Source organism: Antechinus flavipes, chromosome 2 (assembly GCF_016432865.1).
Source record: "Antechinus flavipes isolate AdamAnt ecotype Samford, QLD, Australia chromosome 2, AdamAnt_v2, whole genome shotgun sequence".
NCBI classification, from domain to species: domain Eukaryota; kingdom Metazoa; phylum Chordata; class Mammalia; order Dasyuromorphia; family Dasyuridae; genus Antechinus; species Antechinus flavipes.
The window spans coordinates 678,543,367-678,559,210 of record NC_067399.1 but is presented as its reverse complement, the minus strand read 5'-3'; the positions used below and the strand labels follow the sequence as shown (position 1 = coordinate 678,559,210).

The 15,844-nt window shown below is 42.2% G+C and overlaps 1 protein-coding gene across 3 annotated transcripts in view; it reads left to right on the top strand.

The window, feature by feature from the left end:
• The window catches only part of MKI67 (marker of proliferation Ki-67), a 28,080-nt gene extending 26,332 nt beyond the window's left edge, over positions 1–1,748 (top strand). For all 3 annotated transcript variants that reach the window (XM_051982717.1, XM_051982718.1, XM_051982716.1), the window contains exon 15: positions 1,341–1,748. In XM_051982717.1, coding sequence (XP_051838677.1) covers positions 1,341–1,346 — 6 coding nt within the window. In that variant the 3' untranslated portion in view covers positions 1,347–1,748. The remainder of the gene's footprint in view (positions 1–1,340) is intronic.
• Positions 1,749–15,844: the final 14,096 nt, after the last annotated feature.

Sequence of the window (15,844 nt, the reverse complement as noted above, 5' to 3'; positions counted from 1 at the left end):
CCTAAAATCTTATTACAACATGTCTTTACTTTCTAAAGTTGAGCATTCAAAATGTAATTTGAACTTTTTCTTGATGAGTAAATAGAAATAATTATGAACATAATTTGCTATGCTATGATACAATATTTGCAGAACCAAAATCATCCCATATTTTATTGTCAGCTTATAGATTTTTCTTACATCATTTGCTTTCCTCCTCTGCTTTCCCTCCTCCCCAAGTTTCCTTGGCAGCTATAAACTATATAACTAACCTGTTAGAATAGAGAGTAAAGTAAGAGAAGACTATCTGGTCTTTCGTGTTCTATTTATTCTAAATATTTAAAGGAGCAATGAGATTTTTTTTTTCCATCTAAATCAATTTAAAATTTTAAAGCAGCAGCCCTGAAAGCTTTGAGCACCAAGTAGCTTTAATTTATATTTACAATTCCCCAGCTCTTCAGAAGGAGCTTTCTTACTTTATTAAATAGTGCAGAAAGAAATGGTTAAGGAATTTTCATGCTATCCCATAATTGTTTTGCGTGGGATTTCTTCTGGTTTGATAGCCCAGTTGATACTTACTTGTCTATAGAGGGAAGGAAAAATCATTATTGTGCAGCTAATCTTGTGTTATGATCCTGGAACTTTGGCTCTGGTCCACAGGCAGCCCCCGTACACTGTAGCTTGTAGTCTTTTATTACTGGGTCCAGAATTCAGAGCCTTTGAATTGGGTAAGCCCTGGCCCAGTTGTGTTACTGAGATGACTCTCCAGAGCCTCTGATCATTGCCATTAGATTCAAGCAGACAGAAATCAACTTTTTGAATGGGACTAATGAATATAAGAAATTTGTCCAAATGAAGAATTAGAATGAATGTTGCATTCTCTCATGAATTCCACGATGTTTGGATTTTAACATTTTGTGCATGTTAATTTGTTTCTGTTTTTTATCCATTTTCACCCAATGTAGTGTATTATGAAACTAAAAAGCCGTTGTTTCTTCTTAATTTAGCATTTTTCTCCAGCCTATTTTTAAAATTATAAAGTTAAGTTAAATATGATGTTTTGTCTTGCAAATCTCTCCCTTTTTATTCATTGATTTGAAAGGAAAAAGAAAAATATTAAATCTATGCTGAATATGTCCTTTTGTGGAATTTTTGCTTAGAAAAAGAAGGTTGTAGGATATGAGATCTTCTAGGAAATTGGGGTTCAGTTCAGGTACTGTGGTTAGATAATGGGATAATATCCTAAGGTTTTTAGATGATTTTGTAATTAGAAATGCCATTACATCAATCATTTGTATATATTTACACATGTAAAGGATAAAATATTTATAAATTTACCTTGTGTTTTTTGTTCTAAATAGAAATAACAGCCAACCAGACAAAGAAGAACATTGAAGCATGAGAAAAAAAGACACGGTGCTCATTTTGTAAATCCTCAAATATAATTTCAACATGATTTATATATCCTGCTAATGAAGAAATGATTGTTATAGAGAGAGAAGAAATGTTAATAACGAAATTTGAAGAAGTACTTAGTTAACTTAGTTTAAGTAAAACTATGTAGATGTAGAAGATTTTGATTTCTTGTTTGTTGCCAGTTTTCAAGTTTTGTAAGTAGGTCATAAAATGATTTTCTACCTACATTTCTTTAAGTTCATTTTGCCCAGCTAATTTTAACAGTATGTTTATGGTAAGATGAAAGTTTATATTTTTTGTTTATTTTTTTTTTAAGGGAAGATTTTTTTCAATAAAATTTTTTTTTTCCATAACCTTGAAAACTTTTTGTGTGAATTCATTGAATTTACTTACTCATGTTTGTGGTAAATTACACTCATGGATTTTTGTAGTGGTCCCAAGTAGGTGGCACAATGGGTAGAATGTTTGACCTCACTTCCTAGCTGTAGGACCCTGGGTAAGGCTTTTCACCTGCTTGCCTTAGTTTCCTTTTCTGTAAAATGAGCTGGAGAAAGATTTGACTAATCACTCCAAATGAAATGACTGAACGTGGTGGGGAGTTGGTTTTGTCGAACTGAAGCTATGTGATGAGGAATTGAATGGGGAAGGGTAGAAGGAGGAGCAGATTGGCTTTTAAAAACCATTTGTTGCTTGAAAAATTAAAAAGAGTGACTGGGAAGTGTGTGGGTAGGATGGTCTGGAGGGGAAAGAAGGGGTAGGGAGAGACAATTGGGCTGTAATTATGTTAGAAGAGTGTGGATAAAGAGAATTGTCTTAGAAGCTGTTAGGAGAGCTAGGGAGGGGAAGGGGAAAGGGCAAGATTGGGCAGCTGGCCACATGGGTCTGGAGGAAAGGCCAAAGTAATGCTGAGCTTACAAACCTAGGAGAATGGAAGCCTGGATGTCTCTGACCAAAAAAAAGTCATAGGGAAGAGGAGAAGGGCAGTTCCCTTTGGGACATGCTGCCTTTAAGATGTGTCTGTCTGAAATGACAGAGTAGGGTGTTTAGATTAGGTCTAAAAGTGTGTTGTAGACCGACTGGCCTCTGTTGGAGGAGTGCCATTCTGCTCTAAATGGATCATTGCATTGTTTGGAGTTCTTAAGTCTTCCAAAATAACTTGGTTTTGCTGCAATTCTTGTTGCTGCGGAGGCTGAGACTGGTGGACTCCTCAAGCTTGGGAAGTCTGAGCTATGGTGGCTAACTCAGGAGTCCACACTGAACAGTGCGGTCCCAAGGGGGTGAGCACCTGAGTTGGCAGGGGCAACCCCCAACCCATGTTAGAACCTCAGCAGGATTGGGCCCACAGACAATAAGATGGGGAGATGAAGTCTCCAAAAATTAAGTTCGTTTTTACAATATCCGTCAACTAGCATCTATTACATTCTAGGCATTTATGCTATGCACTGGGATACAAAAAGAGGGGAAAAATCACTCTGCCCTCAAGGAACTGCCAGTCTAATGGGGGAGACAGTATGTGAACAACCGTGTACCAAAAGATCTAGACAATCAGTAGGAGATAATCTGGAAAGTACTCAGAAGATGGAGCCTTGGGAAAGACTTCTTGCAGAAGGGGGTCTCCTGGGAAGTCCAGGAATCAGAGAGGAAGGGACCAGGAGGGGGAGCTTTGCAGGAAGTGGGGGTCAGCCTGCAGGAGAGGGGAGTGTTCTGTTGGAGGGACACGAGGTGAGGTGGTGTGAGACGGCAGAGTCTGAAGGCCTAAGAAAGACCAGGGGAGGAGGAAGAGCTTTCAAAGCAAAATGGGATGTTGACATTTTGTCATGGAGGGAGCACTGGAGAGTAACATCGATCTGCTCTATAGAGGCGGTAAGAAGGATGGCCCAGGAGGGAGGGATGGAAGCAGGCAGGCCTACCGGTCCAGGCTGTGTACCATGGACGCTGAGAAACGGAGGGAAGAAAGCTCGCTGGAAACGGCCCCGATTGTTTCTATTAAATAGGAGGTGAGGTATCCCAGAGAGATCATAAAAGGAGGGAAAAATTGTTTGTGGCAGCCCTTTGTGGTGGCGAGGAACTGGAAACGGGGGATGCCTTCAGCTGGGGAGAGGCTGAGAGAGATGTAGGATATGAATGTTATGGGACATTATTCCATAAGAGCTGGCTGATTTCAGAAAAGGCTGGAAAGACATTGACCTGATGCTTAGGGAAGTGGGTAGAACCAGATCATACAAGCAACAAGCAACAAGATTATACAATGATCAACTCTAATGGTTGGGCGTGTTTAACATATATTGGATCACTTGCTGTCTGGGATAGGGGGAAGAGGAAGGGGAGGGGAAAGGAGGGAAAAAGTTGGACACAGGGTTTTGCAAGGGTGAATGCTGAAAATTACCCATGCAAATGTTTTAAAAATAAAAGGCTTTAAGAACAAAAATAGGTGAGATTCCAAGCTTAGAGGCCAGAGACAGAAGGATCCTGGAAGGTGGGAAGAGGGAGGGAGAAAAGTTTTGCTTTGCCACAGGAAGGGCTTGGTTGAGTTTTATGACACATAAACTTGTAGGAGACTCATGACTTTCTTTCATGGCATCTTCATTCAGCAGCCCATGAGCAGAATAATGGTAGAGATCATTCAAGGCTTTTCCAAGGGTTCTGCAGGGCAAACTCTTCAGTCAGATTAAGGGACAAAAATCATCTCCCTATTCTTATCACTATGGAGATAATTCAGCTTTGACACTTGACCCCTGGCCAGCTCTTCCAGTTGCCTCTTCCCTCTTCTTGGCTGGGATGGGACTGAGGGAGGAAGTAATAAACTCCTGCCACAGCCTTTATTTTTTTAATAGTATTTTTTTTCCAAATACATACAAAGATCGTTTTTCAACATTCACCGCTGCAAAACCTTGTGTTTCCAATTTTTCTCCCGCTTTCTTCCCTGAAGGACCCTCCAGGCAGCAAGCAATCTGATATAGGTTAAATATCTGCAATGCTTTTAAAATAGTTCCATATTTGTCATATTGTGCAAGAAAACATGAACCCAAAGGAATAAAAATATGAGAAAGAAAAAGAAACAACTACAACAGCAATAAAAAAGAAGAAAATCCTATCCTTTGATCCCTATTTAGTCTCCATTGTTCTCTCTCCGGAGGTGAATGGCAGTTTCCATCACAAATCTATTGGAATTGACCTGCATCACCTCATTGCTGAAAAGAGCCACATCCCGAGCCACGTCCATCAGAATGGAGCATCACATAATCTTGTCGTGTATAATGGTCTCCTGGTTCTGCTTCCTTCCTTCCCTCAGCATCACTTCATATCTCTCCAGATCTCTCTAAAATCATCCTCGTGATCATTTCTTATAGAACAATAATATTCCCTAACATTCATATACTAGAAATTCAGCGATTCTCATCCACTCGGTCTCCAGTTTCTCGCCACTACGAAAAGAGCCGCCACAAACATTTTTGCACATGGGGGTCCCTTTCCCTCCTTTAAGATCTCTTTGGAATACAGGTCCAGTGGAAACACTGCCCCCCCCTTTTTTTTTACAGCCCTTTGAGCATAGTTCCAAATCGTTCTCCAGAATGGTTGGGTCCGTTCACAGCTCCACCAAACAATGTCCCACATCCCTCCAAATTCATCGTCTTTTCCTGGCATCTTAGCCAATCTTAGACTATCTAATCAATAGTGATTTAGAGCCCCTTTTCATATGACTCTAAAGGGCTTTAATTTCTTCATCTGGAAATTGTTCTTTGAGCATTTATCAGCTGGGGAATGGCTGGTTTTAGAAATTGGAGTCAGTTCTCTCCCTATTTTAGAAATGGAGCCTTTACAGAAACACGAGCAGTAAGATTTTCTCCAGCTTTCTGCTTCCCTTCTAATCTTGCTCAGCTTTCCCTTAGAGAGCCCGGGCCCTCCCACTGAGCTTCGGTCCCCAGGGCTGGCTCCGCTGGGCTCCGGCTTCCCGTTCTCCCATGATGTGGTCTTGCCGTTCGATTTAAGCTCCCGAGGGCCAGGATGGCCCTAATTGTACCTGCCAGCTTGGTTGGGGGTGGGGAGGGGGGGCTCACCCCCTGAAGGTTTGTTAATCGGTTCACTTCAGTGAACTTTCCTTCTCCTGGGGGTGGGTCAGGGTGAGGGAAAGCGGTATTGATGAGGAAGTCAGGACAGAACACATTAAGCAGTCACAGGGAGCCAGAGGCACAACATCCAAGGAGTTCTGGGAGATCTCACTGGCCAAGGCGGAGTCTGAGCTCGGGCTAGAAGGGAGCTCACCTTTTTAGTCAGTTGGAGCTGGGAAGGAACGTGGTTGGAGAGGAGGACGGAGCGCAGCCCGGGTGATGAATGGAGCTGGAGGAGGGTGTCCCTGGGCAGAAGGGAAGAGGGGGTTAGGTCAAGAAGGGCTTTGAATGTTAGAAAATTTTGGACTAGAGCTTGATAGCAATAGGGAGCCACAGAAGTTTGTGGAGGGGAGTGTGTGTGTGAGTGTGAGTGTGTGTGTGTATGTGAGTGAGTGTGAGTGTGTGTTTGTGTGTGTGTGTGTGAGTGTGAGTGTGTGTGTGTGTGAGTGTGAGTGTGAGTGTGTGTGTGAGTGCGTGTGTGTGTGCGTGCGTGTGTGTGTGTGTGAGTGTGAGTGTGTGTGTGTGAGTGTGTGTGTGAGTGTGTGTGTGAGTGCGTGTGTGTGTGTGTGTGAGTGTGTGTGTGTGTCTGTGAGTGTGTGTGTGTGTGAGTGTGAGTGTGTGTGAGTGCGTGTGTGTGTGTGAGTGTGTGTGTGTGTGTGTGAGTGTGTGTGTGAGTGTGAGTGTGAGTGTGTGTGTGAGTGTGTGTGTGTGTGTGCGTGTGTGAGTGTGAGTGCATGTGTGTGTGTGTGTGTGTGTGATCAGATCAGAGTTTTAGGAGAGTCATTTTATTGGCAGTGTAGGTGACCAGGTAAAGCATTCCAAAAAATGGGGGGCAGAGGGGAATGGCCTGTGCAAAGGTGGGGGGAGGAGGAGAAGGAAACAAGCCTTTCTACAGCACCTACTCCGGTTGGGGCCCTGCGCTAAATGCTTTCTAACAAGTACTACCTCCTCTGATCCAGGTAAAAGTCTGGGTGCTATTCTTCCCATTTCACAGATCGGGAAACTGAAGCCAGCAGAGCTGAAGAGGGTTGACCAGGGTCAGATAGTAAGCATCTGAGGTTGGATTTGAACTCGGGGCTCTGTCCCCCTTTGGCACCGGCTGCCTCTAGCGTATGACGGGAGGAGGAATGGGTGGGGAACATCAGGAGGGAGGAGGGTGACAGATAAGAGGCACGAGCATTCCGGGAGGACAGGTTGCATTCACACAGTGAAGGGTTTGAGGGTCCGTCGCAGGGGCTCCTACTGGCTCCGGGGGCCAAGGGGGACGGCAGAGCTGCCTTATCCGGGAGGCCGTGGAGGCAGACCCGGGGCCCCTGCAGGGGTGGGACGGGCCCTAGAGAGGAGAGGCTGGAGACCGCTAAGAGGTTACTGCCAGAATCCGGGCGAGCGGCGGGAGAGAGGCAGGGAGAGCTGCCCAACGCTTTCCTTTGTAAATAAGCCAGAGGAGATTCCCCACATGGGCTCGGCCGCTCAGGGAGGGTCGAGTCTGGAGCAGTTCGAGGGCTCGGATCAGGAGGGGGGGGTGTGGCCGCAGTCATGGTCTGCCTAGCTGTGTGACCCTGGGCAAGTTACTTAAGCCGGTTCCTTGACTAAACATAAAAAAGAGGGAGTTGGGCTAATTGGTTCTAGGTTTTCTGGCTCTGAATTCTAGGGGCTCGAATTCAAGGTCTTTCCTCTCTCTCCCTCCCTCCCTTTCTATTCTACACTTAACAAACACCAAATAAAAAGGCATTCTGACAGAGAAAGGAGGCTGACCCGCGGAACCCGAGTCTCTGGCCTGTGAAGCTTGTTTGGGTTCCCCGCCGGGGCTCCCGGCCTCCCGCTCTCCTTCCCCACGTTGCTCTTTTAAAGCTGCCTCCGTCACCCCGTTGTCTCTTCTCTGCTTCGCCCCATCCTCCTTCCCCTCCCAGCGCCCCGAACTGGGGGGAGAGGAAAGAAAGGCAAAGTTCTCCCCACACACGTGCAGGTCAAGCAGAGCGACCCCCACTTGTGCTGCTCCAGCCGGCGGCCTCGGAAGAGCCCGGCCCGTCCAAAGTCCGTGAACCAGGGAGATTCCGGTTCCATAAATGACGTGATTGCGGGACTTCCCGCTTGGGAGGGATGCCCGGAACCACCCGTTCATCCCGTAAGAGGAGGACTTCGTGCTGGATCAGCGCAGCAGCCAGCGGGGCTCTCGTCCTTTTCTCTCCGAGCACCAGTTGGAGATCTCCAACTGCCAATTAGCTCTCTTGGGTAGGATGTTCTGAAGAGCTCTTGAAGTCAACATGCCCCCAAATGAACTCGTTCCCTTCCCCCCCAAACCCAGCCCAGTCCTGGACTTTTATTGCATCTCAGGGAGCCCCCGTCTCCCTGGCTCACGTTCTGTGGGTCCTTCTGGATTGTTCATCCTTTTTAACTCTCCCCCCTCCCCCCACCATATCTAATCTGTCGTCCAGTCTCCTCATTTCTCCATCCTTCACATCTCTGTGTGTTGCCCCTTCTCCCTCCTCCTGCTATGCAGATGAGACTCCTCTGCCCAAAAGGTAGGGGCAGAAGGGTTTGTGCAGTGGCCATTCTGCCAAAAGTCTCTGCTGACTCCAATTCATTCTCTTCCTGCCCCTCATTTATCAAGTGTAAAGGAAGTTTTCAACGTTCACTTTTCTAAGCTTTTGAGTTCGGAATTTTTCTCCCTCCCTTTCTCTCCAACACATCAAGCAATCTGATTAAGATTATACATATACAGTCATGCTAAACACATTTCCACATTAGCCATGTTGAGAAAGAAAAATCAGAACAAAATGGGGAAAGCATTTAAAAAAAACAAAAAAAAGGTGAAAATCATCTGCTTTGCTCTACAGTCAGACTCTGTAGTTCTTTGTCTGGATGTGGAGGGAGGGCATTATCCATCATAAGTCTTTTGGAATTGACTTAAATCGTTGTATGGCTGAGAATGGCTTAGTCTATCACAGTGGATCGTCACATAATAATGTCCTCCTGCTTCTGCTCACTTCATTCAGCATAAGTTTATATAAGTTCAAATTTTCTGAAATCCACCTGGATTTCATCACAGTACAATATTATTCTTTTAAAGTCATTTACCATAACTTATGCAGCCGTTGCCCAGCTGATGAGCATCTCCTCAATTTCCAATTCTTTGCTACCACAAAACGAACTGCTATAAATATTTTTATACCTGTGGGTCCTTTTCCTTTTTTCTTCTTTTTATTTATTTTTATTAGTTGTCAATGTTTACTTTTATAATATTTTGATTCCTATTATTTCTTCTTCCTGTCCTTCCCCCTCTCCAAGACAGTAATCAACATGATACAGGTCATACATGCATTAAACATGTTTCCACATTTATCATGTTGTGAAAGAACAACAAAAGGGGGAAACCACAAAAAAAAAAATGAAAATAGTATGCTTCAGTCTGCAGTCAGACTCCATAGTTCTTCCTCTGCATGTGGATAGCATTTTTCTATCATGAGCCTTTTGGAATTGTCTTAGATCATTGTATTGCCGAGAAGGGCCTTCTATTAAAGTTGATCATCCACACTCTGTTGCTGTTACTGAGTGAGATATTCTCTTCGTTCTGCTTGCTTCACTCATGGAAGTCCAAGTTTTTCTGAAATCCACCTGCTCATCATTTCTTGTAGAACAATAATATTCCATTCATTAATATACCACAGTTTGTGCAGGCCCTCCCCAAATGATGGGCATCTCCTCAGTTTCCAATTCTCTGTCAGCACAAAGAGAACTGTTATATAAACATTTTTGCACATTGGCTCCTTTTCCAACTTTTATGATCTCTTTGGGATGCAGACCTAGTAGGAGTATTGCTGAATCAAAGGTCATGCATAGTTTTACAGCCCTTTGGGCATAGTTCCAAATTACTCTCCAGAATGACTGGATCAGTCCACAAGTCCACCAACAGTACATTAATGTGCCAATATTCCCAACATTTATCATTTCCTTTTTCTGTCACATTAGCCAATCATCAGACTGGCACACCTATCAATGTGTGAGCATTTTTTCAAATTACTATAAAGCTCTAATTTCTTCCTCTGAAAAGTATCTGTTCATCTTCTTTGACCATTTCTAAATTGAGGGATGATTTGTATTTGAATAAATTTGATTCAATTCTCTATATATTTGAGAAATGAGGCCTTTACAAGAAACACTGTAAAAATTATTTCTCAGATTTCTTCTTTTTTTGTAATATTGGTTGCATTGATTTTGTTTTGCAAAACTTTTTTTTTAATTAGATGTAATCAAAATTATCCATTTTGCATTTTATGATGTTCTCAGTCTTAGGTCATAAATTCTTCTTTCTTCCATAGATCTGACAGATAAACTATTCCTTGCTCTCCTACTGGACTTATAGCATCACACTTTATATCTAAATCATGACCCATTTTGACCTTACCTTAGTATACAGTGTGAGATACTGGTTTATGCCTAATCTCTGTGAGACTATTTTCCAGTTTTCCTGGAAGTTTTTCTCACATAGTGAATTCTTATACCAGAAGCTGGAGTCTTTGGGTTTTTCAAACAATAGGTGACATAGTAATTTATTACTGTGTCTTGTTTACCTAACCTATTCCACTGATCCACTTCTTTATTTCTTAGTCTGTACCAAAGTTTTGATGACCACTGCTTTATGATAGGGTTTCAGACCTGGTATAGCTAGATCACCTTTTTTTTTGCATTTTTTCCCATTAATTCCCTTCACATCTTGACTTTTTGTTCTTCCAGATAAATTTTGCTACTATTTTTTCTAGGTCTATAAAAATTTTTTGTTAGTTTGATATGGCACTAAAAATACAAATTTAGGTAGAAATACAATTTTTATTAAATAAACTCAGCCTTCCCATGAGCAATTGATATTTTTCCAATTATTTAGATCTGACTTTATTTGTATGAAAATCATTTTGTAATTGTGTTCATATAGTTCCTGGCTTTGTCTTTGCAAGTAGACTCCCAAATATTTTATATTGTCTACAGTTATTTTAAAAGACTCTTTCTAAAGGCAGAAATAGTAAATGCATCTTTTTCAGATTATGATGCAATGAAAATTACATTCAATAAAAAGCCAGAAGAAAATAAACTAAAAAGTAATTGGAAACTAAATAATCTCATCCTAAAGAATGAATCGGTGAAACTGTAAATCATAGACACAATTAATAATTTCACCCAAGAGAATGACAATAATGAGATGACATATCAAAATGTGTGGTATACAGCCAAAGTGGTAATAAGTGGAAATTTTATATCTCTAGAGGCCTACTTGTATAAAAAACCCCCAATCAAAAACTAAACTTGAAATTCTAAAAATAAAAGGAGAGATCCACTAATGAAGAGAAATTAGAACAATAATTAGGAGTTACTTTGCCCAACTGTATGCCAATAAATTTGATAACTTAAATGAAATAGATGAATGCCTTCAAAATTATAGGTTGCCCAGATTAATAGAGGAAGAAGTAAATTGGTTAAAGAGTCCCATTTTAGAAAAAAGAAATAGAACAAGCTATTAATCAGCTGCCTAAGAAAAAATCCCCAGGACCAAATGGATTTACATGTGAATTCTATCAAACATTTAAAAAACAATTAACTCCAATGCTATATAAACTATTTGAAAAAATATGGAATGAAGGAGTTCTACCAAATTCCTTTTATGACACAAACATGGTACTGATACCTAAACCAGGTAGGATGAAAACAGAAAAAGAAAATTATAGACCAATCTCCCTAATGAACATTGATGCAAAAATCTTGAATAAAATATTAGCAAAAAATCATCCCCAGGATAATACACCATGACCAAGTAGGATTTATACCAGGAATGCAGGGCTGGTTCAATATTAGGAAAACTATTAACATAATTGACTGTATCAATAATCAAATTAACAAAAACCATATGATCATCTCAATAGATGCAGAAAAAGCATTTGATAAAATCAAATTTATTCCTATTGAAAACACTAGAGAATATAAGAATAAATGGACTTTTCCTTAAAATAGTCAGTAGTATCTATTTAAAATCATCGGTAAGTATCTTAGATAATGGGGCAAACTAGAATCATTCCCAACAAGATCAGGAGTGGAACAAAGTTGCTCATTATCACCATTAACTATTCAATATTGTATTAGAAATGCTAGCTTCGGCAATAAGATTAAAAAGAGATTAAAGGATTTAGAATAGGTAATGAGGAAACCAAATTCTCATTCTTTACAGATGATATGATGATACACTTAGAGAACTCCAGAGATTCTACTAAAAAGCTTTTAGAAATAATTCACAATGTTAGCAAAGTTGCAGGATACAATCCACATAAATCCCCAGCATTTTTATATATCACCAATAAAATCCAACAGCAAGAGATACAAAGAGAAATCCCATTTAAAATAATTGTCGATAGTGTAAAATATTTAGGAATCTATCTGCCAAGGGAAACTCAGGAACTATATGAGCAAAACTACAAAACACTTTCCACACAAAGTCAAATCTAAACACTTGGAAAAATATCAAGTGCTCCTGGATAGGCTGAGCAAATATAATAAAGATGACAATACTCCCTAAACTAATCTATTTATTTAGTGCTATACCAATCAGACTTCCAAGAAACTATTGTAATGACCTAGAAAAAAATATCAACAAAATTCATCTGGAAGAACAAAAGGTTGAAAATTTCAAGGAAACTAATGGAAAAAATGCAAATGAAAGTGGCCTAGCTGTACCTGATCTAAAACTATATTGTAAAGCTACAGTCACCAAAACCATTTGGTATTGGCTAAGAAATAGACTAGTTGATCAGTGGAATCAGTTAGAATCACAGGACAAAATAGTCAATAACTATAGCAATCTAGTTTTTGACAAACCCAAGTATCCAAACTTTTGGGAGAAGAATGCAGTATTTGACAAAAAGTGCTGGCAAAATTGTAAATTAGTATGGCAGAAACTAGGCATTGACCCACACTTAACATCATACACCAAGATAAGGTCAAAATGGGTTCATGACCTAAGCATAAAGAATGAGATTATAAATAAATTAGAAGAACACAGGATAGTTTACCTCTCAGACTTGTGGAGGAAGAAAGATTTTGTGACCAAAGAAGAACTAGAGATCATTATTGATCACAAAATAGAAAATTTTGATTATATCAAGTTAAAAAGCTTTTGTACAAACAAAACTATTGCAGACAAGATTAGAAGGGAAACAACAAACTGGGAAAACATTTTCATAGTTAAAGGTTCTGATAAAGGTCTCATTTCCAAAATATATAAAGAATTGACTCAAATTTATAAGAAATCAAGCCATTCTCCAATTGATAAATGCTCAAAGGATATGAACAGACAATTTTCAGATGATGAAATTAAAACTTCCTACCTATATGAAAAGGTGTTCCAAATCATTATTGATCAGAGAAATGCAAATTAAGACAACTCTGAGATACTACTACACACCTGTCAGGCTGGCTAGAATGACAGGGAAAGATAGTGACGAATGTTGGAGGGGGTGTGGGAAAACTGGGATACTGATACATTGTTGGTGGAGTTGTGAACACATCCAGCCATTCTGGAGAACGATTTGGAATTATGCTCAAAAAGTTATCACACTATGCATCCCCTTTGATTCAGCAGTGTTGCTATTGGGCTTATACCCCAAAGAGATACTAAAGAAGGGAAAGGGACCTGTATGTGCCAAAATGTTTGTGGCGGGTAAATTGTGGTATATGAATGTTATGGAATATTATTGTTCTGTAAGAAATGACCAGCAGGATGAATACAGAGAGGACTGGCGAGACTTACATGAACTGATGCTGAGCGAAATGAGCAGAACCAGGAGATCATTATACATGGCAACAACAATACTCTATGAGGATCAGTTCTGCTGGAAGTGGCTATCTTTGGCATTGAGAGGATCCAATTCAATTCCAATTGATCAGTGATGAACAGAACCAGCTACACCCTGTGAAAGAACTATGGGAAATGAGTGTGGACCACACCATAGCATTTACACTCTATTTTTGTTTACTTGCATTTTTGTTTTTCTTCCCAGATTATTTTTATCTTCATTCTAAATCTGATTTTTCTTGTGCAACAAGAGAGCTATATAAATATGTATACATATATTGTATTTAAGATGTACTTTAACATATTTAACATGTATGGGACTGCCTGTCATCTAGGGGAGGGGGTAGAGGAAGGGAGGGGAAAAGTTGGAACAGAAATTTTGAATGTTGAAAAATTACCCATGCATATGTTTTGTCAATAAAAAGCTATAATAAAAAAATTTTAAATAAAAATAAAAAAGACTTTTTCTGTGTCTTGCTGTTGGACTTTGTTAGTAATCTATAAAGATGCTGGTGACTTATGGTTTATTTTATACCCCAAGATTTTGCTAAAGTTGTTAAGTATTTCAAGTAGTTTTTAAGTTGATTCTCTAGGAGTCTCTTAAGTTATAGCATCATATCATCCGCAAAGAGTTATAGTTTTCTTTCTTCATTGCCTATTCTAGCTCCTTCCATTTCTTTTCCTTTCCTTATTCCTAAAGCTAGCATTTCTAGGACAAAACTGATTAATAATGGTGATAATAGGCATCCTTGTTTCACCCATTATCTTATTAGGAAAGCTTCTAGCTTATCCTCGTTATGTATGATGCTTGATTATATTTTTTGATGATCACTGTATATACACACACACACACACACACACACACATATATATATATGTATACACACACACACACACATATTGTAAGTGTGGCTAAGAAACTTCCCTGGGGTCTCGGAGCTCAGAATTCATGTCTGTGTCAGGATATAATAATCAAATCTCATGGGTATTCTGGTTAATTTACACTGGTAGGATTTCCACTTTTACAGATAAGGAAGAATAACAGTGATGTTTTCTCATTTGAGTCAGACAAGCACCCTGTGAGGTGGGGGATCACTAGCCCCATTTAATAGAGAGGGGAACTGAGGCTCAGACAGAAGTGACAGAATGAAAATCATGCTGGAGTTAAGTCAACTTCAGGGTTCAAATCCTATCTTTGCTACTTACTGAGTGACCCTGAGCAAGTCAATTTCTTTCAGCCTCAGTTTCCTGATCTGTAAAACAAGTGAATTGGACTAGATGGCCTCCAGACTTCTCCCAATTGTAGCTCTATGATCATATAGGTAGATCGTAAGCTAATTAGGATTTGAATTCAGGTCTTCCTGACCCTAAATTCTATAAAATCCCCACTAGGATCAATCTAAATGATTTAGCCAAAGTCCATGAGCCGGCAAGGAGCAAAGCTTGGACCTGAATGGTGGAAGGACCCGTGGTTCCCCACCGGGGGAGGCTACAGAAGCCATTGTCCCCTTCCCCTCAACTGAAGGAGGAAGCGGCTGGGGGGTTGGAAAAGCTCATTCAGTGTCCCCAGACTTCTCCGGGGTTAAGGAGATAGCTCTTCACTACAACGTTCTGCCAGTCCGTGCTCCAGCTACGTGTTGGGTGCTGGGGGGAGAAGGGGAGGATACAAAGCAAAGAGTTGAATCGGTCTCTGTTCTCTGGAGCTTTTGGAACACGGCCCGACAGTCCCTCATTCTAAGTGAAGGCCACGGGCGGCGGCGGAGCAGCACGTGCTGCGGGCGAGCGGGACGGTGCGGACAAAGGAGAATCTAAAGAAACCTCAGAAAGGGCAACGGGGAGAAGGGACAGGAAAGCTGGGCTGGTCCTGGGGGGAGAGGCCCCGAGACAGGGGCGAGCTGAGGGCGGCCCCGCGGCCCGATCCTGCCGGGAGAATGCAAGCACGGCCACAGCTTTTCTGCATGCCGCCCCCCCCTCCCCGGGACAAATCTGCGGGAGACCTGACCAAGAAGGACCCGGGAAGGCCGGGCCCCAGCAGTTGGGGAGGCCGGGCCCCAGCGGCCGGGGAGGTGGGTCAGCGGCCCCGGGGAGGCCGGGCCCCAGCGGCCGGGGAGATGGGTCAGCGCCCCCGGGGAGGCCGGCCCCAGCGGCCGGGGAGGTGGATCAGCGGCCCCCGGGGAGACCGGGCCCCAGCGGCCGGGGAGATGGGTCAGCGGCCCCCGGGGAGGCCGGGCCCCAGCGGCCGGGGACGTGGGTCAGCGGCCCCCGGGGAGACCGGGCCCCAGCGGCCGGGGAGATGGGTCAGCGGCCCCCGGGGAGGCCGGCCCCAGCGGCCGGGGACGTGGGTCAGCGGCCCCCGGGGAGACCGGGCCCCAGCGGCCGGGACATGGGTCAGCGGCCCCCGGGGAGGCTAGGACCCAGCGGCCGGGGACCTGCACTACGGGCGGGCACTCTTCGGTCGGTCCCAGGTCACTTGGCCTATTTGATTCTTGAGATTAAAGCCGCTGCT